The 25,220-nt window shown below is 47.4% G+C and overlaps 1 protein-coding gene across 5 annotated transcripts in view; it reads left to right on the top strand.

Annotated features, from left to right (window-relative positions):
* ARSG (arylsulfatase G) overlaps nucleotides 1–25,220 on the top strand; it is a 163,791-nt gene that overhangs the window by 96,806 nt on the left and 41,765 nt on the right. For all 5 annotated transcript variants that reach the window (XM_073005092.1, XM_008011996.3, XM_008011997.3 and 2 more), the window contains exons 7-9: nucleotides 4,914–5,110; nucleotides 6,836–6,916; nucleotides 20,960–21,068. In XM_073005092.1, coding sequence (XP_072861193.1) covers nucleotides 4,914–5,110; nucleotides 6,836–6,916; nucleotides 20,960–21,068 — 387 coding nt within the window. The remainder of the gene's footprint in view (nucleotides 1–4,913; nucleotides 5,111–6,835; nucleotides 6,917–20,959; nucleotides 21,069–25,220) is intronic.

The following is a 25,220-nucleotide window of genomic DNA, read 5'->3' as shown; positions in this document are numbered from 1 at the left end:
GCCTCCCGACTAGCTGGGATTACAGGCGCCCGCCACCACGCCTGGCTAATTTTGTATTTTTAGTAGAGATGGGGTTTCTCCGTGTTGGTCAGGCTGGTCTTGAACTCTCGATCTCAGGTGATCCAACTGCCTCGGCCTCCAAAAGTGCTGGGATTACAAGCGTGAACCATCGTGCCTGACAGCCCTAGTACGTTTCTAAATATGGATCTGCCAGATCAAGTCTGGGTTAGAGAAGGTTGTCTGTGATGCCAGGGTCTAGTGGAAGATGGCAAAATGGTGGGGCGGGGGACAAGTGGTTATTGCAGAGAGACCCCTTGTCCATCCATCCCCAGGGAACCACCACCAGAGAGGCCAGTGGGCTGAGAGCTGCAGGTATTCATTTCCCCCTGCATGAGGGAAGCCCTGCCTTCACCTCCAGGCCTGCCTCCCTCCACCTAGGCACCATCTGGGGACACTTCTTGAGAGATGGGTGCCTCTCACCTGCCCTTTTCCACTTCGGATCAGATGATTTTCCCCACCCTTAGCTGTCCCTGCACCATAATCTTCAGTGTGTCTCCACGCCCTGATGCATTCTCTTGCCCTCCTGGAATGTTCCCTGTGTTATCTGACTTGTTTTTTTCCTTCTCTACTCATAAAAATAACACGTGTTCCCTTTAGGAATCCTGGAAAACTGAGACAAGCAAACAAACAAAAAAAAATCACCCTGAATTCCACCCCGGAGATAACCTGTTGTTGTTGTTGTTTATTTGAGGTAGAGTCTTGCTCTGTTGCCCAGGCTGGAGTGCAGTGGCACAGTCTGGGCTCACTGCAACCTCTGCCTCCCGGGTTCAAGCCATTCTCTTGCCTCAGCCTCCTGAGTAGCTGGGATTACAGGCACGCATCACCATGCCTGGCTAATTTTTGTATTTTTAGTAGACAGGGTTTCACCATGTTGGTCAGGCTGGTCTTGAACTCCTGACCTCAGGTGATCCACCCACCTCGGCCTCCCAAAAGTGCTAGGATTACAGGCATGAGGATAACCTGTTTTAATAGCTCTGATTATGTTCTAGCCTCATTCTATGCTGGTGCATAAACATATGTCTCCCTGGTTTTATTAAGGCATAGTTGAAATGAACGTATTTTAAAAAACAAAAATGGAGTCACACTGTGATAGAGTCAGTAGTTTTTTAAAGCACCAAGTGTCCCCCACTCTATTTTCCATTCGACACAGGTGCATAATGAAGAGGTGACTTGCAGGACAGATGCCCCCAAGGGACTAGTCTGTGTGGGTTCTGCCTGATGCCATGTTTTGGAATCTAGCCTGGCATCAGGATGCAGGGAAAGAGGTACACCCTTGGGCACCATTTATACTTACTACTGCTGGCATGTATTCAACATTATTAACAAGGAAGCAGCCAGGCGCAGTGGCTCACGCCTGTAATCCCAGCACTTTGGGAAGCCAAGGCAGGTGGATCACTTGAGGTCAGGAGTTCGAGACCAGCCTGGCCAACATGGTGAAACCTCATCTCTACTAAAAATACAAAAATCAGCCAGGCGTAGTGGCACGTGCCTGTAGTCCCAGCTACTCAGGAGGCTGAGGCAGGAGAATTGATTGAACCTGGGAGGTGGAGGTTGTAGTGAGCCGAGATCATGCCACTGCACTCCAGCTTGGGAGATAGAGCGAGACCCCATCTCAGAAACAAAAAACAACAACAAAATAAGCTACCATTTATTAGATGCTTAGTGTGGGAAGTTACACAACAACTTTGTTGGGGAGGTCTGATTGTCCCCAATTTATAGATGGCGAGGGTAAATTAATTGTCCAGGGCTACACAGTCATGAAATAGCAAATCCGGAGGTTTGGATGCAGGATTTTCAAGGCTATGCTCTTCATCAGCCTGTGCTCTGCCATCTCTCGTAACTGCCCTTCTCTGTAAGCCTCTGGCTCAGGGTGCTAATGTGACTTTGATAATGGGTGAGAATTTGGAAGATGATGATGGATGATAAAGGGTGGACAGCAGGACCACCCCTCACCCATACACACGGTGAGCTGATTTCCAAGAAAACAGCCGCAATCTGTAGCATTTGCCAATTCCTGGGGTGTAAATACTCACTCTCACCATGGCTGATTTCCAGCTATGGAGATGTCACTGAATGTGGCATTGAGAAATGATGGACAGTAGCAGGCCATTGTGTGTTATTTCCACCACACAGATACAATAGATGTAAATAAGCCCATGAGCATACATCATAGTAGAATGTAGTAATTAGGAAGTGATCAATGGTGAGAATGTACCACCTTTAAAAAATATTATTTATTTATTTATTTATTTTTGAGACAGAGTCTCGCTCTGTTGCCCAGGCTGGAGTGCAGTGCATAATCTTGGCTCACTGCAACCTCTGCCTCCTGGTTTCAAGCAGTTCTCCCTGCCTCAGCCTCCCAAGTAGCCAGGATTACAGGTGCCTGCCACCACACCTGGCTAATTTTTGTATTTTTTAGTAGAAGCAGGGTTTCACCATGTTGGCCCAGCTGGTCTCAAACTCTTGACATCAAGTGATCTGCCTGCCTCGGCCTCCCAAAGTGCTAGGATTACATGTGTGAGCCACCACGCCCAGCAAAAAAATAAAATTTATTTAATTGTAAACTTATATAATTCAATTTTTAGCAATGGCCGTGTTTAACAACTGGTTTGCAAAATTCTTGAAATTTGAGCCAGGTTTAGGCACCACTGCAATATGGAATCTACCTGAAAATTACAAAAAGACATCCCTTGTGGCTAGGCACTGCCCTGTGCAGGGTACCAAGGCAGTAGAATGTAAGCTGGAAATAAGGACCCATTCACTCAGCAGGATGTCTTGATGCAGGCCACAACCTGCACAACTGTACATGACCATCCCTGGGAGAGGGGTCACCAGGCACTGCAAATCAGTGCTGTACGAAAAAACTCGGCAAGAATGGTGATGTTTTCTGTCTGCACTGTCCAAGCTGCTAGCCTCTAGCCACCTGCTGCTGCTGAGCATATGAAATGTTGCTAGGAATTTATGTGTGTGTGTGTGTGTGTGTGTGTGTGTATTTTACTGTGAGTATGAATATATACAGATACATATATAATGATAAAATTTTACCATCTTAACCATTTTAAATGTAAAGTTCTGTGGCATTAAACATTCACTTTGTTTTGCAACCATTACCACTATCCATCTTCAGAACTTTTTCATTTTTTCTAACTGAAACTGTACCCATGAAACATGCGCTGCCCAGTTTTTCTTCCCCACAGTGCCCTGCCACTCACCATCCTACCTTCTCTCTCTGAATTTGACTATTCTGGGTACCTCCCACAAGTGGAATCATACAGTTATTTGCTTCTTGGTGACTGGATTATTTCACTTAGCATAATATTTTCCAGGTCCACCCATGTGCTAATGTGTGAGCCATGGAACTTCTAATATGATTTAATTTTCATTAATTTAAATCTAAATAGAAAGTGTGAATTAAAATGGGGAAGGCAGAGGCCCCTGTCTTGGGACTTGTGTCCAGGGTTTTATGCCTATCAAGGAGAACTGAGTGCAAGTACAGTCCCGGGTGGCAGACCCTGGGAGCCAGGATGCAGGGGAGTTTGAGGGCACAGGTGGCTATAGAGCAAGGCTGTGAGGTGGTGTAAACCAGGGTGAGCTAAGGAGACCCCTGGGTCCAGCTGAATCTCTGGGTGAACAGGTATGAAAGGGCCATGCATCTCCCCCCACTGGAATGTTGTTGATTCTGTACTCTCCCAATACCCTTGCTTGGTGTCCTCTGAAAGACCCCCGTGGATGGATCTGTGGGAGAGGGGCCCCTGAAGGTCCCTGCCACCGTTGTGATTCTGCAGCTGCTCTTGGCTGGGAGTGAGGCTGGGACCTTTGCTTGGAGGCCACCCCAGCTCCCTCCAAGCCTTTCATTCTGTGCTTTCCAGGGGAATCAGGATTACTACAGAGGCAGCAGAACAACAGGGCCTCTGACAGAGCCCTGATCTAGATGTTACCTGGTGGTCATATGTGTCCTTGGAATTCCTGTGATTAACTCGAGACAACCACTTGTCTCTTAGAAAGGAACAAGACTGGCCAGGCACAGTGGCTCACACCTGTAATCCCAGCACTTTGGGAGGCTGAGGAGGGCAGATCACCTGAAGTCAGGAGTTTGAGACCAACCTGGCCAACATAGCTAAACCCCGTCTCTCCTAAAAATACAAAATTAGACGGGCATGGTGGTGGGCACCTGTAATCCCAGCTACTCAGGAGGCTGAGGCAGGAGTATCGCTTGAATCCAGGAGGTGTAGGTTGCAGTGTGACAATATCGCACCACTGCACTCCAGCCTGGGCGACAAGAATGAGACTGTCTAAAAAACAAAAAGAAAAGAGGAAGGAAGGAAGGAAGGAAGGAAGGAAGGAAGGAAGGAAGGAAGGAAGGAAGGAGGCTGAGAACGGACAGGATAGTTCGGATGCTGCAAAATAAAATGTAAAGGGGTGTGTGTGTGTGCGTGTGTGTGTGTGTGTGTGTGTGTGTGTATGCCTTAGACTTTACAGTGCGGCATTTAAGAGCAAGATTGGGACACGTAACTAATTGCGTACCCTGGGCAAGTCCTTTAATATCTAAGCTTCTGATTCTTCATCTGAAAAACGGGGCTATGATGAGGATGAACCTAGACAACGTGAGTCCCATATAATAAGCTCTCAGTAAATGATAAGGGATAGTAACTATTATTACAATTCTCATTTTTAATCAGCTAACCAGATTGCTTTCCCATTTCCTCGGAAGGTTATGGATAAATGTGTCCTTCCTGAGCCTATGGGGCAGAAGGAGCTTTGGGGAGTTTCCTGGAGGAGAGGGAGGATCCCTGAGGCACCAGATGAGCCAGGAGAGCCTTCTGAAGAGTCACCTCTTGGTTCTCCTGTTTCAGCACCAGCGGGAGGCCCTTCCTGCTATATGTGGCTCTGGCCCACATGCACGTGCCCTTACCTGTGACTCGGCTACCGGCAGCCCCACGGGGCAGAAGGCTGTATGGGGCAGGGCTCCGGGAGATGGACGGTCTGGTTGGCCAGATCAAGGACAAAGTTGACCACACAGCGAAGGACAACACATTCCTCTGGTTTACAGGTAAAGTAATAAAAGCCAGCCAGCCTAACTGCCATTTAATAGCTAAACTTGCACGTTACCTGTGAAGAGCAGAGTCTGGCCTCGTGATCCCCTTTCATAGGTCAGGGGACTTGCTTTGAACTTGAGGCCCAGATAAGGCTTGCTGGCTTGAATGCTGAGCACCTGTCCACTGGGGCCTCCAAGGCCAAGTCCCTGGGAAGGTTTGCACACACAGAGCAGGCACCTTGCTGGCCCCTTCTGTGTCGATTCAGGGTATCTGGGTATTGCTCTTAATTGCCATTGCATGACATTGACCTTGTGAGCCTGTGTTGTCCTTGTGCAGTTCTAAGATTTCCCTCTTCTCCATCTTCCCTGGTCCCAAAGATTCCGCTTGCTACCACTCCCTGTGTCACGTCTTTTAGCTGAGTGGCCTTAGTGAGCTGAACTGGTGGCCTCTTTAAAGGCCTCATACATGCATTGTGTGTTTTAGGTTTCTGTCTGGAGCGACCACAGAGGTTAAAAGCACTGCTTTCGGCCAGGCGTGGTGGCTCACACCTATAATCCCAGCACTTTGGGAGTCTGAGGCAGGCGGATCACCTGAGGTCAGGAGTTTGAGACCAGCCTGGCCAACATGGCAAAACCCTGTCTCTACTAAAAATACAAAAATTATCTGGGCGTATTGGCACATGCCTGTAGTCCCAGCTACTCTGGAGGCTGAGGCAGGAGAATCGCTTAAACCTGGGAGGCAGAGGTTGCAGTGAGCTGAGATCGTGCCACTGCACTCCAGCCTGGGCGACAGAGCAAGACTCTGTCTCAAAAAAAAAAAAAAAAAAAAAGAAGCACTGCTTTCGGGTCAGGTAGAGACCGATACTCTCTACCTTGCAGCAAAGGTGTTATAAACTCCTATAGGATTTGAATCTATATTCTAATACTGAGGGAATTCCTGTAATCTCTCCAAGCCTCCTTTTCCTCATCTGCAAAATTAAGCTAATAACAGAATCTACTCCATAGCATGTTGGAGGATTATGAGACGATGTATGTGAAACACTGGGTGCATAATAGATGCTCAATAAACAGTCGCTGGACTGAGGCTGATGACGGTGGCAATGAGATTGCTGAAAACTTACAGAAAGGCAAGGGAGGAAAGAGGAAGGAAGAGGAGGAAAGGCAAGGAAGGCAAGAGGCTCATGATGGGGCCGGGTTGGGGCAGAAAAGGCCACTTGTCTCTGAAAGCCCAGTAGAGACAGGCCTCATATCAAGGGTTGTTCTTCACGAGTGGGAATCATATTTGTCTTTATTTATTTATTTTTACTTATTTTTTGAGATGGAGTCTCGCTCTGTCACCCAGGCTGTAATTACCCAGGCTGTAATGCAGTGGCGTGATCTTGGCTCACTGCAGCCTCCGCCTCCTGGGTTCAAGTGTTTTTTGTACCTCAGCCTCCAGAGTAGCTGGGATTGTAGGCGCCCGCCACCACACCCAGCTAATTTTTGTATTTTTAGTAGAGAAGGGGTTTCACCATGTCGGCCAGGCTGGTCTGGGACTCCTGACCTCAAGTGATCTGCTTGCCTCCGCCTCCCAAAGGGCTGGGATTACAGGCGTGAGCCACTGCACCAGGCCCACGTTTGTCTTTATAAGTCCTTTTTCTATCTAGTTCCTGCTCTGCACAGGGAGATAGGGCTAGAGTGGGAGGGTCAGCGAAAGTGTCCAACCAGCCTGGTGACCATTATGCTTTTTCTGGTTTCTAGGAGACAATGGCCCATGGGCTCAGAAGTGTGAGCTAGCGGGCAGTGTGGGTGCCTTCACTGGCGTGTGGCAAACTCGTCGAGGTAAGAGGCTCAGCTGGGGTTGGTGGATCCCACTGCAATGCTGAGCCCAGGCTGGGGTGTGGGATTCTGCCTCTGGGTGGGGAACAACTTATAGCTGGGCCTTAGGGTCATCATCATGAAACAGGGACACATTTGCTCACCAGCCAGCAGCACCCAGAGAAGGAACAAGTTGTGATGGAGAAAACAACTGCTCAGTTTGGACCATCCCTGTCTCTCCTTTCCTCCTAGAACTTCCCAAAGACAACCAGCCCTCCACCCAACAAGCCAGTCTATGAACATTCCAACAAATGTACTTTGTCTTTACTTTCATCCCGTTCCCTTGCTCTTCCTCCTTCCTTTTTAAAAATTCATCCATCCATCCATCCATCCATCCATTCATCCATCCATCCATCCAACCGTTAACTTATTTCATCCATTCAAAAAATAGTGTACAACGGTGCAAGGTTTTTAATGTACATTGTTTCCAGTTCTTATAATAGTGAGAGGGTGGCAGTCATAGCTCCATTTACAGATGAAGAAAGAGAGAGGCTCAGAGAGGGTAAGTAATTTGCCCATGTCACACAGTTTGTGAGGAGGGAGCCAGGTTTTCCATTGAAATTAAAGTTGGTACTCGCCCTGCTGTACCATACTGCTTCTCACAGCTGCCTCTGTCTCTATTTCAAGATCTTTCAACTTCCAGCTCAGCTCCCATCTGCTCTGGGAGAGCTTTCCCACAAGGACCTCACTTTCTGAGAGTGCAGCCATGCTGGGGACAATTTGACATATGGACCAAATGCTTGAAAAATACGCATATCTTTTGATGCATCAATTCCTCCTCTAAGAGTTTGTCTTAAGGAAATAATTAGGCACATGCTCAATGACATACGAAAAAGGATGTTCATTGCCGTGAATTTTTTTTCATAGTTGGACATAACCCAAGTGTCTAGCAAGAAGGTAGTGCTTAAAGAAATTATTATACCTCCGTTAAAAGGAATAACAAAGAACCACCAAAATAATTCATATTTACTGACTTGGAAACATTTACATGAGATATTTTTTAATGAATAAAACAGATTCCAATATGGAACAATATGTAAAGTATGATTTTATTATATAAAAAATAATCATATGTAGACTCAAAAAAATCTTGAAAGAGTCAATAAAGGGTAACAAAACATTAGCAGTAATTACCTCTGGGCAACGGAAGGAGAGTTGAAGGGGTGAATTTACCCCTACAATAAACCGGTATTGTTTGTTTCATATAAATTAAACGTTTAGGAGGTATTTGTGTCCAAGGGGGTTCAGAGGTGGGCCTGGCAAGATTACCCCCATTGAGGAATCTGTGAGGCAGAATTTTAGATCTGGGACTGTGTATTCGTCCACAGACTAATACACCCAATCGCACCATTCTTGAATTAGAGGGAACCAAAAAGGTCTATCTGTCTGTCTGTCTGCCTGTTCTGTCTGTCTATCTGTCTATCTATCTGTCATCTATCTATCTATCTATCTATCTATCTTATCAATCAATCAATCAATCAATCAATCAAAACCCCAATACTCCAAGAGATAAAATAAACTCACATTGCTATAAAGAACTACCTAAGACAGGGTAATTTATAAAGAAAAGAAGTTTAATTGACTCACAGTTCCGCAGGCTGAACAGGAAGCATAGCTAGGGAGGCCTCAGGAAACTTACAATCATGGCAGAAGGCGAAGGGGAAGCGTGTATGTCCTCCATGTTTGGAGCAGAAGGAAGAGAGTGAAGGGGAAGGCGCCACTCACTTTTAAACAGCCAAGGCTAATGAGAATTCGCTCACCATCATGAGAACAGCAAAGGGGAAATCCGCTCTCATGACCCAGTCGCCTTCCACCAGGCCCCTCCTCCAACGCTGGGGATTACAATTCGTCGTGAGATTTGGGTGGGGACACAGAGCCAAACCATATCAGGCTGTTTTTCCTGCTGTTAAACTCAATCCTGACCTATGGCCCTCAGCTGTCTCCAGGTGGTCTCCACTAGCACTCCCCTCATTGTATTAGTCTGGCAGGATAATTGTAGTTACCTAGAAACTGAAGCATTGTGCACCTCGATTCTGGTGCAGAGAAGCAAATGCTGATTTTTTGTTTTTTGAGACAGAGTCTCACTCTGTCACCCAGGCTGGAGTGCAGTGGCATGATCTTGGCTCACTGCAACCTTCACCTTCTGGGCTGAAGCGATTCTCCTATCTCATCCTCCCAAGTAGCTGTGATTACACGTGTGTGCCACCACGCTCAGCTAATTTTTTGTTTGTTTGTTTTTGTTTTTGTATTTTTAGTAGAGACGGGGTTTCACCGTGTCGGCTAGGCTGGTCTTGAATTCCTGACCTCAAGTGATCCACCCGCCTTGGCCTCCCAAAGTGCTGGGATTACAGGCATGAGCCACCATACCCGGTCATTATCATTTTTATTTTTATTTTTTTGAGATGGAGTTTCGCTCTTGTTCCCCGGGCTACAGTGCAATGGCACAATCTTGGCTCATGACAACCTCTGCCTCCTGGGTTCAAGTGATTCTCCTGCCTCAGCCTCCCTAGTAGCTGGGATTACAGGCACCCGCCACCACACCTGGCTGATTTTGTATTTTTAGTTGAGATGGGATTTCTCCATGTTGGTCAGGCTGGCATTGAACTCCTGACCTCAGGTGATCCGCCCACCTCAGCCTCCCAAAGTGCTGGGATTACAGGTGTGAGCCACCACGACCGGCCTATTTTTCAATTTTAATCTGATGTCCCTTGGATCAGATATCTTCAGAACTTTAGGAGCAAGTGGCTGCTGGACTGTGGCCATAGCTTGTGTCTGGAAATTTGAGTCAGGGGTCAGGAGAGCTGAGTACCAGCTCCCGCTAACCTTCTCAGTGACCAGACTATTTTATCTCTTTGAGTATTGGTGTTTCTCACTCTCACTCTCTCTCTTTCTCTCTCTATATGCATAGATCTTTTTGGTCCTCTTCAGTTAAAAAATGCTGTGATTTAGTTGTGATTTCTGGAGAGTTGGGTCAAGAGAAGATGCTAAGGAGGACTGGAGGTGGATGGAGGTGTGTCAAGAAACAAGAGCCTAGAGAAATACAGCATACACTGGGAGTGGTTTGTTGCATTCGCTGATTACAATTCCTCCGTTCTGTACCTGGGACACCCTTGGGCCAGGCTGCCATCTTCAGTGTTCAGTTAGAAAGCCTGGAATAGCCTGGTGTCAGAAGCCCCATGGTTAAAAGTCCAGAAGGTATGGAGACCATGGATGTAGGGGGAAGGATCTGTAAGTAAGTGGCTTCTCCATGGGGAGGAGAATTGACCTGCTGGTCTCCTGTCTGAGGACTTGCCTTAGTGATCTCTTCTCCCTTTATGAGGCAGTTTTGAAATAGTGAGTCAGGCTTAAGGATGTGGACTGGGACCCCATTCTTTGAGGGAATGATGAGAAATACATTTACTAGCTGGCCAGGTGCAGTGGCTCATGCCTGTAGTCCTAGCACTTTGGGAGGCTGAGGCAGGAAGATAGCTTGAGGTCAGGAGTTCAAGACCAGTCTGGCCAACATGGTGAAACCCCGTCTCTACTAAAAATACAAAAATTGGCCAGGTATGGTGGTGGGCATCTATAATCCTAGCTACTCGGATGGCTGAGGCAGGAGAATCGCTTGAACCTGGGAGGTGGAGGAGTTTGCAGTGAGCCGAGATTGTGCTACTGCACTCCAGCCTGGGCAACAGAGTGAGACTCTGTCAGAAAAAAAAGAAGAAAAAGAAAAAGAAAAATAGATTTACTAGCTGGGCAACCTCCATCTCTCCTTTCCTTCCTTCCTCCTGCAAGCATTTGTTGAGCGCCCACTGTTTTCTATTCCTCCTATTGAGCACCTACTGTGTGCCAGGAACTATGCTCAGTGCTGGTGCTACAAAGATCAACAAAGCCCCGACCACAAGGAATGACAGTCTAGAATAGTGCTTCTTTGATTTTAAAATTACAGTGTGCAGGCCGTCCCCCGGGGATCTTGCTAACATACAGTTCTGACCCAAGAGGGCTGGGTTGCTGATGGGGGTTTTGCATTTCTAAGGCACTCCTAGGTGATGCTGATATGGCTGGTCCAGGGACCGAACTTTGAGAACCACAGTCCAGAACGTCTACATCTAGACCATGAGTCTAGAATCCTCTGAGTGTAGAACTTTCAACTTTAGACCAATGGTTATCAAACTGTGGTTCCCCAACCAGCATCATTAGCACCACCTGAGAAATTGTTAACAGTACAAATTTTAGGGCGTCACCCTGGGCCAAAAGAATCAGAAACACTTGAGATGGGTCCCAGGAATCTGTGTTTTAACCAGTCCTTTGGGTGATAATGCAGGTTAAAATTTGAGAACCACCTGTCTAGAGCTACACAATCCGGTATGTCAGGCACTAGCCACATATGGCCATTTAAATTAAAATTAATACAAGTCAATTAAAATTCAATTCCTTGGTCACACCAACCACACTTCCAGGTCTCAGTAGCCATATGTGGCTACTGGCTACCATATTGGGTAGCAAATAGGCTTCCCTGGGGGTGGTTTGCGTTTTGAAGAATGAGTAGGAGACAGCCAGGGATTGGCAGGAGAAGAGGCTCTGGGTGAGGGCAGCAGCCCGGGCAGAGGTGGGAACATCAGGGAGTAGGAGCCGCTCCCTGGAGCTGCCCCTGTGTGTGTGAGTCTGGAGTTTGTGGCGACCAAGGAGAACAGCGAGAGATGGGGCCAGCGTTCAGCGATCTTTTCAGTTTGGCTTTTATTCTAAGGAAATGTGGAACCATGGGAAGATTTTAAGAGCGGGAGGGACATTATTTAATGTTAAATATAGAGGTGAAATTTACATCACATAAAATTAACATTTTAAATTGTTCGGTTAAGTAGCACTTAGCACCTTCCCTATGTTGTGTGACGGCCACGTCTGTCTAGTTCCAAAACACTTCTATCACCCCGAAAGAAAACCCTATATCCTTTAATTAATTTATTTATTAATATTTTAGAGATATAGTCTTGCTCTGTCCCCCAGGCTGGAGTGCAATGGCACGATCATAGCTCATTGCAGCCTCAAACTCCTGAGCTCAAGGGATCCCCCCACCTCATTCTCGTGAGTACCTTGGACTACAGGAGTGTGCCACTGCGCCCCCTGCATTTTTTTTTTTTTTCTGAGATAGGGTCTTGCTCTGTTGCCCAGGCTGGAGTGCAGTGGCATCATTACAGCTCACTGCAGCCTCAACCTCCTGGATTCAAGCAATCCTCCCACCTCGGCCTCCTAAGTAGCTGGGACCACAGGCATGCACTACCATACCCAGCTAATTTTTCTTTTCCTTTTTAAATTTTTTTTTTTTTTTGGTAGAGAGAGGGTCTTGCTATATTGCCCAGGCTGGTCTGAAACTCCTGGGCTTAAGCAATCTTCCCACCTTAGCCTCCCAAAATGTTGGGATTACAGGTGTGAGCCACTGCACCCGGCCTATGCCTAGCTTTTAAAAAATATATATTTATTTTGTTGAACCCCATATCCTTTAAACAGTTGCTCGCCATTTCCCACTCCCCCTCCAGCATACTAGCCAATGTTTTTAAAAGATCCCTCTTATATCAGGGGAGCTGAGAACAAGGAGAAGGGCCAGTACCAGTCTCACTTCCACTGATCCAAAAATGACCAATGAGAGAAGCCAGTGACAAAATCTCCAGGAATATCCCCAAGTTCAAAGAATGCCAAAGTTGGAAAAGACCTCAGTCATTTTTTTTTTTTTTTTTTTGAAACAAAGTCTTGTTCTGTCGCCCAGGCTGGAGTGTAGTGGTGCGATCTCGGCTCACTGCAAACTCCACCTCCCAGGTTCAAGCGATTCTCCTGCTTCAGCCTCCTGAGTAGCTGGTATGACACATGTGTGCCACCACACCCGCCACCATGTCTGGTATTTTTAGTAGAGATGGGGTTTCACCATGTGGGCCAGGCTGGTCTTGAACCCCTGACCTCCGGTGATCCACCCGCCTCAGCCTCCCAAAGTGCTGGGATTACAGGCGTGAGTCACCATGCCTGGCCGACCTCAGCGGTCTTTATTCCAGCCACCTTATTGGACAAATGAGGAAACTGAGGCCAAGGAGAAGGGAAGGCATCCCCGAGGTCAGCCAGCCATGGAGGGGTCCACATCCTCTGACCATCACTGGCTCATTCTCCAAGCCACGTGACTGCTCTCACGCACAGCTGGTTATACGCGACTGCTCAGCCACCTGGAAAATCCTGTCTTGCTCTTTGAACTTGGTAATTGTCAAGGAAAAAGTCTTTAGCTCTTGCGACAGTCTGAATCTTTCTACATCTGTGGGAGGCAGAGAGGGTTTGGAGGCTCAGGCTGGGCTTGAATCTTGACTCAGCTCAGGACTCAGCATCCTCTTCTCGTTAGGTGGAGTCGTGGACCATTCTCTGTAGACTGTTGGGAGAATCAGTGGGGGTACTGCCTGGGACGCTCCCAGCCTTGTGCCTGGCCTCTAATGATAACCCCCATTAGACTCAATTTCTTAATTCCTGGCTGAAACAACCTGACGGGACCCCACCCATAGAAGCTCTAGAAGGGGACTGGCAAACACCCTGAAAAAGATTCCCTCACTAAAGGATCAGGCAACTTAAATCGCATACAGATAACTTTAAAATGTTCAGGGTCTCTTGGGAAACGTTGTTCTGAAGCTGAATTTCAGGCGCCTCAAGATAACATTCTTTTTTGGGGCAAGGCCTTCCCACTAACTCTGTGGCTTGATGTGGGATTGGTGGGTGACAGCCCTTAAATTTATGACCGGGCTGGGGCTGGATGCCATTCCCTTCTTTTCTTGGGAGTCTGAAAGTGAACTTTGCCTGAAAGGCTGCTGCCTGGGGGTAGACACTTCTTCTTCCTCATTCTCCAAAGCAGCTTCCTGTCAACTAACTATGCCACAGCCTCCGTCTTCCTCTCTGCCTGAAATGCTGCTGAGGCTCTGGGAAGCCAGGCAGCTCCCTGCTCGGCAGGTGGCCATGTCCTGTGAGTCAAAGGGGCTGGGGTCCCTCTGGCCACCTGCTCCTCCTCACCCAGTTTCCCATCAGTGGGATGTCTGCACGGCTCACTGTACGGGGGCCAGACTCAAGAGCAGATGAAAGAGAGAAGGCGGTCAATGTTTTCGCCACGGAGTAGGACAAACAGTACTGGGAGTCGTGCAATTTTCTCCCTGAAGCCAGGCTGCTGCGTCAGGCCACGCGCTGTCTTCCCCTGTTCTCAGGGCCCCCAGGCCCCCCTGCTTGTCTTCCCTTTCCTTTCCTGGCCGAACCGCCCAGCTCAGCTGATGGGATGAGGCAGCGTCTCCTGGAGTCATCTCTTCACCCCGTGCGTGTGGACTGAGAATACTCCACTTGGCTTGTGCCCTGCAGGGGCGAGTAGACACAGAACTGGGGCGGAGGCAGAGCAAAGCAGCCCGGCCTTCTCCTGAAGAAGAAGGGCACGAGTTAGTCACCCCTGCTGTCTCTGGGCCCGCAGCCTGGTCCAGGAGGCCTGGCTCTCACTGCAGCCGCCTTCCCTTCTCCATGCCAGATCTGTTTCCTACCCAGGACAGAACCAACACCTTGTTTTTCCCCTAACTGACTGCTCCTCTGTCTGGAAAATCTTTTCTTGTTTTATTTGAAGAGCAGAACTGTTCCTTCCTCCCCCTTGGTGATGAGGAAACATTCTGTTGAATTTGGCATCCAGGCTCCTAGGAGACCTTGGTTGTTTGTAATCTGATGCTATCAGGTTGTTGCATAATCTTTCCCACTGGGAAGCCGTCTCCGCATCCTGGGCCTTCTGTCCCGTTTGGGGTAGGGGGTGGGGCGGGGAAAAGTTAGAGGTGCCATGGGGTGAGAGAGCAAGGGATAAGGGACTCTGGCTGTTGGCCCTGGCTGGGGACTGGGTCTGCTGATGGAGACCCAGCAGAAGTCAAACTGTGTCTTTTTCTGGGACTTTGGTCACCAGGCTTAGTGGAATGTCCTCATCCCATACTCAGGGCCACCCCAGGCCAGCCGGAGTCCCAGGCTGCCCTGTGTTTCTAGAAAACGAGTACACTGTAGGCATCCTTGGCAAGGGGACATACTATATTTAGAAAAAGCCTGCTTCTTTATTTTATTTTTGTAGAGGCAGGGTCTCACTCTGTTGCCCGGGCTGCAGTACAGTGGTGTGATCATGGCTCACTGCAGCCTTGACCTCCTGGGCTCAAGCAATTCTCCTGCTTCAGCCTCCCTAGTAGCTGGGGCTACAGCCACCATGCCTGGAACATTAAATTTTTATTTTTTCTTTCTTTTTTACAGAGATGGGGCAGAGGGGTCTTGCTTATTGCTCAGGCTGGTTTCGAACTCCTGGCTTCAAGTGATCTTCCTTGCATCGGCCTCCCAGAGTGCTGGTGTTACAAGTGCGAGCCACTGCACTGGGCTGAGAGCCTGCTTCTTTAGAAGGTTATTAGAATGTGCACTCCTCAGAACAGGCGCGCTACCCAGTCACAAATGCTAATGGCTTTGTGGGCCAGGCAGGTGATAAGGAACAAATGTTTTTGTCAGTCATGGGCAGTGTTAGGAATTCAATAAACTGGAGAGCGGACCCTGCCAAATGACATTCAGCATTAGTTAAAAGAAAAACACCATGCATGCCAAACCAAACTGTTGGAGGTTGTGCTCTCTGCTATTTTCTCCCTATAGGTAATTTGGTTGGCACTTCTCTGGCAGGCATTATGCAAAAGTACCTTGCTTAAAGCTTTATGTACACTATCTTATATAGCTGTTCCCACAACCCTAGGAGATAAATACAATTGGCCCTTGAGTGACACAGATTTGAACTGCGTGGGTCCACTTAATACATGAATTTTCTTCTGCCTCTGCCACCCCTGAGACAGCAAGACCAACCTCTCCTCTTTCCCCTCCTCTTCCTTAGCGTACTCCACGTGAAGACAACGAGGATGAAGCCCTTTATGATGAGCCGCTTCCACTTAATGAATAGAAAATATATTTTGTCTTTCTTCTAATTTTATTTTTCCTTCCTTCCTTCCCTCCCTTCCCTTTCCTTCCTTCCTTCCTTTTCTCTTTTCTTTTCTTCTTTCTTCCCTTCCTTCCCTCCCTCCCTCCCTCTCTCTCCTCCCTCCCTCTCTCCCTTCCTTCCTTCCTTCCTTCCTTCCTTCCTTCCTTCCTTTCTTTCTTTCTTTCTTTCTTTCTTTCTTTCTTTCTTTCTTTCTTTCTTTCTTTCTTTCTTTCTTTCTTTCTTTCTTTCTTTCTTTCTCTCTCTCTCTTTCTTTCTCTCTCTCTCTCTCTTTCTTTCTTTCTTTCTTCCTTTCTCTTTTTCTTTTTTGACAGAGTCTTGCTGTGTTGTCCAGGCTAGAGGGCAGTGATCTAATCAGAGCTCACTGCTGCCTCAACCTCCTGGGCTCAGGCGATCCTCCCACCTCAGCCTCCCAAGTAGCTGGGACTACCACACTTAGCTAATTATTTATTTATTTATTTTGTAGAGACAGGGGGTCTCACTACATTGCCCAGTCTGGTCTCGGACTCCTGGGCCCAAGCCATCCTCCTGCCTTGGCCTCCTGAAGTGCTAGGATTACAGTTGTGAGCGACTGTGCCTGGCCAGGATTTTCTGACTACCATTTTCTTTTCTCTAGCTCACTTTATTGTAAGTCTACAGTATATAATACATATAATATACTAAATATGTCTTAATTGAATGCTTATGTTATTGGTATGGCTTCCTGGTCAACATAAGGCTGTCATAGTTAAGTTTTGGAAGAGTCAAATGTTATGCCCAGATTTTCAACTGCGCGGGAGTCAGTGCCCTAACTCTTGTGTTATTCAAGGGTCAACTGTACAATCATTTCCCTGCTTCCTGGCTGAGATGATTGAGACTGAGGGAGGTTATGAATTCTGCCCAAGGCCACTTGGTTGGCAGGGGTGCCACTGGAGACCTGCCTGCCCCCAAAGGCATCGTCCTAATTATTCCTTGAATACTTCTTCAACTCTGGTTTTCAGACCACTGACATCAGAATTACCTAGAATCAGAGCCCCACCCCGGACTTATTAAATTAGAATTCCTGGGGATAGGACCCAGAAATCCATATCTTAGATGAGATCTCTTGTGGCGATTCTTCTGTATGGAGAAATTTGCGAATTTCCTTGTTTGCTGCCTTGCCTTTCTGACTCAGTGAAACATGGCCCTTGGGTCCTAGCCAAGAAAGACCACTATTCCTCCGCGTGGGCAGTGGTGAGTCTGCCTCGGCCTGCCCCTGTCTCGATGCATCATAAAATGCCACTTCACTTCCGTAACCAGAGAAGCACAAATAAGCAAATTCATGAATCATGGTTTTGTTTATATTTTGGTTGCTGTGGCTAAATATTTATTGCTTTAAGTAAGAGGCTCTGCTTTAATTAGAGTCATAAGTAACCACGAGTGCATAGAAATGCATTCTCATGGCCATAAGACATGCATTTCTCGACAGAAAGCCGAAGGCAACTAACACTTTTAACGTGCCAGTGCCCGATCAAAGTATGGAAGCTTATCTAAATGAATGAATAGTGTTTGAAATTGAAAAGTGACTAGAAGTTTCATTTATGGATTATCTATTGTTCTTACTTACTATGACTTATAAGGTCATATTTGTGATGCTGTGGCATAGAGGTATAAAGGCGTGGGCAACAGAAAGCCTGCGGTGACGATGACCATTAGCTACATTTAACTTTGAAATGTGCTGTGTTCTTTTCCCTATCTTGCCCCTTGCCCTCTTTCCCTGGGAATGGGTGCTCTCCACACTAAACCCCAGGAGAGTTTTAGAAGATCTTGATGTCAGAGCCTCACTGCAGGCTGATTAAATCACAGTCTCTGGGAAAGAGACTTTGGCATGGGTATTTTTTAAAAGCTCCCCAGTGATTCTAATACATATTCAAAATGGGAACCACTGCCCTAGGTTTAGTGAGCGAGGGTGCTGGCTGTGTAGTCAGACCGGCATTCAGATCTTGACTCTATCATTTTCTTTCTTTCTTTTTTTTTTTTTTTAGACAGAGTCTCACTCTGCCACCCAGCCTGGAGTGAAGTGGCTCAATTTTGGCTCGCTGCAACCTCTGCCTCCCGGGTTCAAGTGATTCTCCTGCCTCAGCCTCCTGAGTAGCTAGTATTACAGGCATGTGCCACCACGGCTGGCTGATTTTTGTATTTTTACTAGAGATGGGGTTTCACCATATTGGTCAGGCTGGTCTCGAACTCCTGACCTCGTGATCCTCCCGCCTCAGCCTCCCAAAGTGCTGGGATTACAGGCGTGAACCACCCTGCCCGGCCGGCTCTATCATTTTCTAGCTATGTGACTTGCGGGCAAATTACTTAGCCTCTCTAAGCTTTGGTTTCCCCATCTGAAAAATGGGGACAATAGTGGCTAACTTGAGAGGGTGTCATAAGGATTCAATGAGATAATGCCAGGAAGCATGTATCTTTATGCTGAGGAGACTTAACTTGGTACTTAGTAAGGGCTCAATAAATAGGAGATGCTATTGTTGTTATTAATATTATGTTTAATTTAGAATAACTACCCATTAGTGGGAGCAGGTATTACTGAAGAATATTGGGGGATTAGGAGTAGCTACCTTAGAAGTCAGCCTTTACTGGTGCAGATAAAACACAACACGCCTGTTTAATACAAGCATATGCATCTCATAATTAGACTATACAACCCTAGGGGCTGATAGAATGCTAGTCAGATCTTTTTAAGTTTTGTCCACTCCTAGAAGTACCAGTGAGAAATTGGAATTTATAGCAAGACGGTATCTGCGTTGTGGGTGATACATAAATATTTAAGAATTGCTTGTTCACACTCTAGACCCTTTTAAGATGAATCCCTTTAGAATACAAGATCTGTGGGCCTGTGATCATTTGCATGGCTGGCATATATAATTGTGTCTTCCTGTTAGAGCCAGAACCCAGGGTGTAGCCTGTACTACCCGACTAGTCTCTACAACAGAAAGAGGGGATTGCTCCTTAAGTGACCACACTAAGGGACTTCTCTCAGCCAATCTTTTTCTTTCTCCTAATTCCTGAATCGTATACAAGGAGATTGTCTGCTTTGTTGACTACACCTGTTTTATAACTAGCCGGATTCCTCCAAACCCCTCCAGCTTTCAATCCTTTACTGAAATAAGACAAGCACATTGAAATGTTTTTCTCTGAAGAGCGTATTAGGAAAGTGAGTCAGCTACAAGAGAGCAAAACAAAAGGTTGTGGCAAACGAGAAGAATCCCTAGTGGTGAAGACTGATTAGCAAATTTATTAATTAAAGATCAGTTTACCCTTCTGGAAACATCCTGGAGGCAGAGACCAAATCCTGCGTTCAACCCTGGTGCCACTGCCCACCCCAGTGCCTTCTGGTGGACCAATAGAGCTAATGGCTTTTTTCCTGGAACTACAGCCTTGATCTTTCCTTAGCATCTGGCCTCAAAGGTTAAGCAAGACTATTTGAATATTGTACACCATGGACTTGCAGATAAACAGGCTCCCCGGTTTCACCCACCCATACCCCAAGCGTCCACAAAGATGCCCCCATGGGGGTGGAAGTATCCACAAAGCCCCAGCACATGCCTTTGAGCGGATGCTTCCTCCCTGCTCTTTGGCCCTAAGCTGAAGCATAAGTCATACATTCCAAAGCCACGTGGAAATGTGTCTTATGCTTGCTGGAGTTCTGGATTCTTTGTTCCAAGTGCGTGAATAAATTGGAGGGAGCTACATATATTTATGGGAGATGTGGCTCTCGATAGGAAGGATGTATTTGAGAAATGCTGGGCTAGATCAAAGAGCGTCTCACTCAGCCTGCAGAGACCCCAATTGGATTTTTGAACCCCACACCCTTAAACATAAACAGTTCATAGGACGTAAGTTATTTTGTGTTTTGTTTCTTACTTCAAAACTTGAGGGACTCCAAAGCTGGTTATGAAAAAGCCCTAAGAATGCTGAGCATTTCCCGTGTGGTGTGCTGGGCCAGGGACATCAAAGGTTCCGTTTGCAGCAGTGCTAGTACAGGGCGACAGAAGCCTTCATCTTGTTCCTCCCCACGCTCCTCCCCACATAATTGCTTTTATTATTCACACCAGCCAAACAAAGGGAAATTGCATGACCACAGTGTGTGTGAGCCACACACAGCACTTGCGTTGGAAAGGCCATGCACACGCTAACTTTGTGGGATCCTTGGCCCTTGGCTCAACCAGGATGAGGGTGGGGTGTGTGTGGGGGTGGTGGGATGGCCGTGGTTCATGCAACCCAACATGTATTCAGGATGTTTCCATCAAACATGACCTCATCTCTTCCAGCCCGCTAGCCATCATTATACTGGTGGTCGCTTTTGACTTAATGGTTACAAAAATAATTCCTTTAATAACCAAAGTGGAAATTCATAGATTGCACGTAGTTGGTTCTTACCTCCCCCAGGAGGCAAGAGGTTGGAGCTATTACTGACACTGTCTCCATAACATCAGTACAACTCATTAATTCAAGGAAAAACAAAGCAAAGCAAAACAAAATAAAGCCATAAAATCCATGCCAGATCGGTTCTTGGACGTTGAGCTGATCAAATAGCTTCAGAAGTTTCCTTCTTTTTCTCTTCTTTAATAGTTGTATTTCTTCATCCTAAACAGACAGTCACATTATGATCACTAGGAAGAGAAATTCACTCACTCAACAAAGATTTGTTAAGCCCCACTGTGTCTTAGGTGCATGAGACTGATGAAGTCTCATGGTGCTGAGACACACAACATGCAAATCAATAAATGAAAAAAATAATTTACGGTGGGGAAGGTCTCATGAAGAAAATAAAATGAGGTGATTCAGTAGAGTGAGGCAACGTTTTACATCTGAAGTCCAGTAAAATAAAAAGCATATATTGAAAGACACTAGCTAGTTGAGGGAAATAGCTAGTTACCAAAAATGTCATTCCTTTGTTGGGGTTATTGGAAACTCAGACAGGGGTTCTCCCAGAGACTAACTCTTAGCCGAAAAGAAATCTGGAGTTATCACCATGGATGAACCAGCAGCTTCCCCTCCTCTCACAGGGGGAAGTCCAGCCAAGCAGACGACCTGGGAAGGAGGGCACCGGGTCCCGGCACTGGCTTACTGGCCTGGCAGAGTTCCAGTTAATGTCACCAGCACTGCCTTGTTAAGGTATGAGACCCAAACTACCTTGAGGTGTCGGGGCCCAGAGCAAGAAAAGTCATGGAGGCGTGGGTGGCTAGAGGCCTCAGGAAGGTCATTCACCACTTGCCTTTTCCAGGTGTTCCCAGACACTTCCAAGACTGATTGTAGAAATGATGAAAGTAATAGGGAAGTGGGGCCACGCATGGGGGCTCACTTCTGTAATCCTAGCACTTTGGGAGGCTGAGGAAGGAGGATTGCTGAGGCCAGGAGTTTGAGACTACCCTGGTCAACATAGCAAGACCCTGTCTCTAAAAAGAAGGGAAAAGAAGAGAAGAGAAGGGAGGGGAGAGGAGGGGAGGGGAAGGAGAAACAGTGAAGTGGGACTCGAGCCATCTTCTGGGAATAATGCCTGAGTGAAGAAGGGATTGGTTGGTTTCACGTACATCAGCATTGGGTCCTGGCTGTGTGTGCTGGAGAGAAAGCCTCAGAAAAGGCGACCACAGCAGCATCTCCCCTCTCAGCCTGGGCCAAGCTGACCGAGGCAACAGATCTTTTGAGCCCTGATTATTCCATCCTTGGGGTTAAGGCAGGTGTCTTAGGGGTAGCAGTGAGAAGCCAGCTAGTCTCTAGCGATCCGATGGCCCCAAGAAAGGAGTCCAGATGTCCACTTTCCCTGGAGGAGGGTGGAGAAGAAAGGTGGCCCCTCCGGGTCATCAGGGAAAGAATGCATCCTTAGGTGAAGACCTTCCTCCTGCCTCTGGCCATGAAGCTTCTCAATGAGCTAAGTGTCTGGGTGCTTCCTTTATTAGAAGGAAGCTCGCTGCGTAGCTCACTGCAGACCCATCACATCAGGTAAATGTGGTGTCTCACCATGACTCTTATCCCTGCATTAAGGCAGATCCAGGAGGCCATCTCCATGGCAAAGAGCTTGGCTGTGCAGCGTCTACGTGAAAGCAACGTCTTCCCAGCTATGGAACTATGACTTATCCTGGGTACATTTCACTAATTCAGAGAGGACCTTCCTCTCTGTGGTTCTGCCCTGTGTTCACTAACAAGGGGGACCCTCCGTAGAACCCTGTGCTCATTCATGTGCTCAGAAAACTGCTGGTTAAGGACCAATTTCCTAATTCCAGAGGTTCTTTGCAATGAGCCCAGTGAGTCCTGGCGTAAAGAACACAGCTGAGTAGAGGCAGGCCAGCTTTCTTGGCACCCTCTGACTTCCCGAGATCCAATGGGGAGGAGGGGAGAGACTCAAAGTCCAGGGGAAAAGGGTAAACAGCTCTGAGGGCCAAAGTATGGGGTGGGTGGGCGTCAGCCCTGGCAGCTTGTGGGGCCCCCAGGAATTCCGGGTCAGCCCTGTGCAGTCAGGAGGGGGCAGCGTGCTGTCAGCGGGCACCAGCAGGTGTGACAACAATAGCAGAGCCTGGAATCTGTGATGTCAGGCTGCCTGGGAAAAGAGCCAGGCAGGCTGCTTTTTATAGGGCTGACTTGATGTAGTCAAAGCGCTTATCAAGAGGGGCCAAGTGTTCACGGGCTGGGCTGCACATGGACAAGTAACTCAGCCGTCCCTCAAGTTGCATTACAGAAAGTCAAGCAGTGTCTTCTCACTGGAGAATGTTTGCACCTACAGTCAACCATGATAAAACTGTCTCATGTCATTGATAATGTAAGGCCTTAGAGGAGACAATGGACTTGAGGGGATGGTTTAGTGACCCAAGGCAGCGAGTTCTTGGTACAAGGCAGTGTCTGCCTGAGGGCCCCTGGAATTGTACCAGGACAATATCAATACACCGTATCAGCACCTCCTAGGAGATACATTAGGTTGGTGCAAAAGTCATTGTGGTTTTTGCCATTACTTTTAGTAGCAAAAACTGCAATGACTTTCGCACCAACCTAATATATAGTGTATCACACACACACACATATATACATTTTATTTATTATTATTATTATTATTATTTTTGAGACGGAGTCTCACTCTGTCGCCCGGGCTCAGTGGCCGGATCTCAGCTCACTGCAAGCTCCGCCTCCCGGGTTCACGCCATTCTCCTGCCTCAGCCTCCTGTGTAGCTGGGACTACAGGCGCCTGCCACCTCGCCCGGCTAGTTTTTTGTATTTTTTAGTAGAGACGGGGTTTCACCGTTATTTTATTTTTTTAAGAGACAGGGTCTCACTCTGTCGCCCAGGCTGAAGTGCAGTGCCGAGATCATAGCTCACTGCAGCCTTGAACTCCTGGGTTCGTGTAATCCTCCCATCTCAGCCTCCCGAGTAGCTGGGACTACGGGCATGCACCACTCTGTCTGGCTAATTTTTAAATTTTTTGTAGGGATGGGGTCTCTTAATATTGGCCAGGCTGGTGTGGAATTCCCAGTTCCAAGCACTCCTCCCTCCTGAGCCTCCCAAAGCACTGGGATTATAGGCATGGGCTCTCACACCCAGCAAGGCTAGTTTTTGGTGTTAAATTAGGCTGGACTTCAGCCAGTCAGTTTTACCTCTATAGATTTACCCTCTAGCTGTTTCCCATGTGAATTCATGTTAAGCAAATTTGGGTGGAGTTTCCTTACTGCCTGGGCAGGCTGTGTGTGTGTTTCTGTTTCCCTTGACACCTCAGGGTCAGCTCGACAGAGAATGGTAGCATGATCCAAATTCAAGACATTGATGCCGATGCTTCATGCTGTTGGGCCCAACCCAGCACTCCCCCGTCCCCCGCCCAGTCTGCATATCACCTACTCTCATTCTATTACTTGAGGAATATAGATCTTCCAGATCAGAGATAACTCCCTTAAGCCACTAAGAGCTAAAGCTAGAGTCCCTTAAACCTATATCCTTGAGGCCCTGAGGAATTATGAGCATCAGAGAGTGGTCAGGTTGCTATAAATATGAATACAGAAAAGCAAAAGAGAATGTGTGGGAGAGGGGGTGGGGGATCCATTCACATGGATCCCATTGGTTTTAGAGAGAACCAGTGTTAATATCGGTGTGCACCCGGGTGATGTCATAAGATGAAAGAAGGGCTTTGCACATGACCCGCCTCTACAGACACAAGTACAGAATGGGGAAAAGGCATTTATTCCACAGATATTTATTGCCATGTCCAACTCTGGGTCAATCATTACTCCAGGGACTGGGGAGGTGGCAGTCATGAGCAGACCAGACAGAAAGCTCTTTCTTTAGGGGCTACCTTACCTTCGGGAGGGCAGGGCTTTGGCAGCACATGTGAAAAAGTTGCAGTAGTTTTAACCTAAAACTGTGATGCAGGCTTTCCCAACTGTGGCGTGGTTGAGATTTTGGACTGGATCGTTCTTTGTTTTGGAGGACTGTCCTGTGTGCATTATAGGATGTTTAGCAGCAGCCCTGACTTCTACCCATTAGATGCCAATCGTATCCCCACCCCACCCCCTAAGTTGTACAATTAAAACGTTTCCAGACAGTGCCAAATGTCCCCGGGGAGGATGAACTCACTCTGGCTGAGAACTATGGCTTAGCGGAAGCTCTCTTAGCCATATACAAGAAGGGGAAGGGCCTGCTCTGCCTCTGAGCTGGGAGGCCCCCATCTCTGCTCTGAATGAGGATCCATCCTTCAGAGATGAACTGGGGCAAGTATGAGGTGAGCAAAATGTCAAAAAGGACTTGAAACAGTCTCATTTGAAAAACAGCTAAGGCCAGGCGCGGAGGCTCACACCTGTAATCCCAGCACTTTGGGAGGCCGAGGAGGGCGGATCACGAGGTCAGGAGTTCGAGACCAGCCTGACCAACATGGTGAAACCCCGTCTCCACTAAAATACAAAAATTAGCCTGGTGTGGTGGCCCGTGCCTGTAATCCCAGCTACTCAGGAGGCTTAGGCAGGAGAATTGCTTGAACCCAAGAGGCGGAGTTTGCACTGAGCCAAGATCACGCCACTGCACTCCAGCCTGGGTAACAGAGTGAGATTCTGTCTCAAAAAAAAAAAAAAAAAAAAAAAAAAAAAAAAAAGAAAGAAAGAAGAAAGGAAGGAAGGAAGGAAGGAAGAAAAAAAGAAAGAGAAAAATAGCTAAAGCTGCTGTGTAGCCAGAACAGGTAATCCCCTGGGCTACCTCGTGACCCCTTCCTTCCTTCCTTCCTTCCTTCCTTCCTTCCTTCCTTCCTTCCTTCCTTCCTTCCTTCCTTCCCTCCCTCCCTCCCTCCCTTCCTTCCTTCCT

The sequence above is a fragment of the Chlorocebus sabaeus genome, chromosome 16 (genome assembly GCF_047675955.1).
Source record: "Chlorocebus sabaeus isolate Y175 chromosome 16, mChlSab1.0.hap1, whole genome shotgun sequence".
NCBI classification, from domain to species: domain Eukaryota; kingdom Metazoa; phylum Chordata; class Mammalia; order Primates; family Cercopithecidae; genus Chlorocebus; species Chlorocebus sabaeus.
Note: the sequence above shows the minus strand (reverse complement) of the source record. Positions and strands in the feature narration are given on the sequence as shown.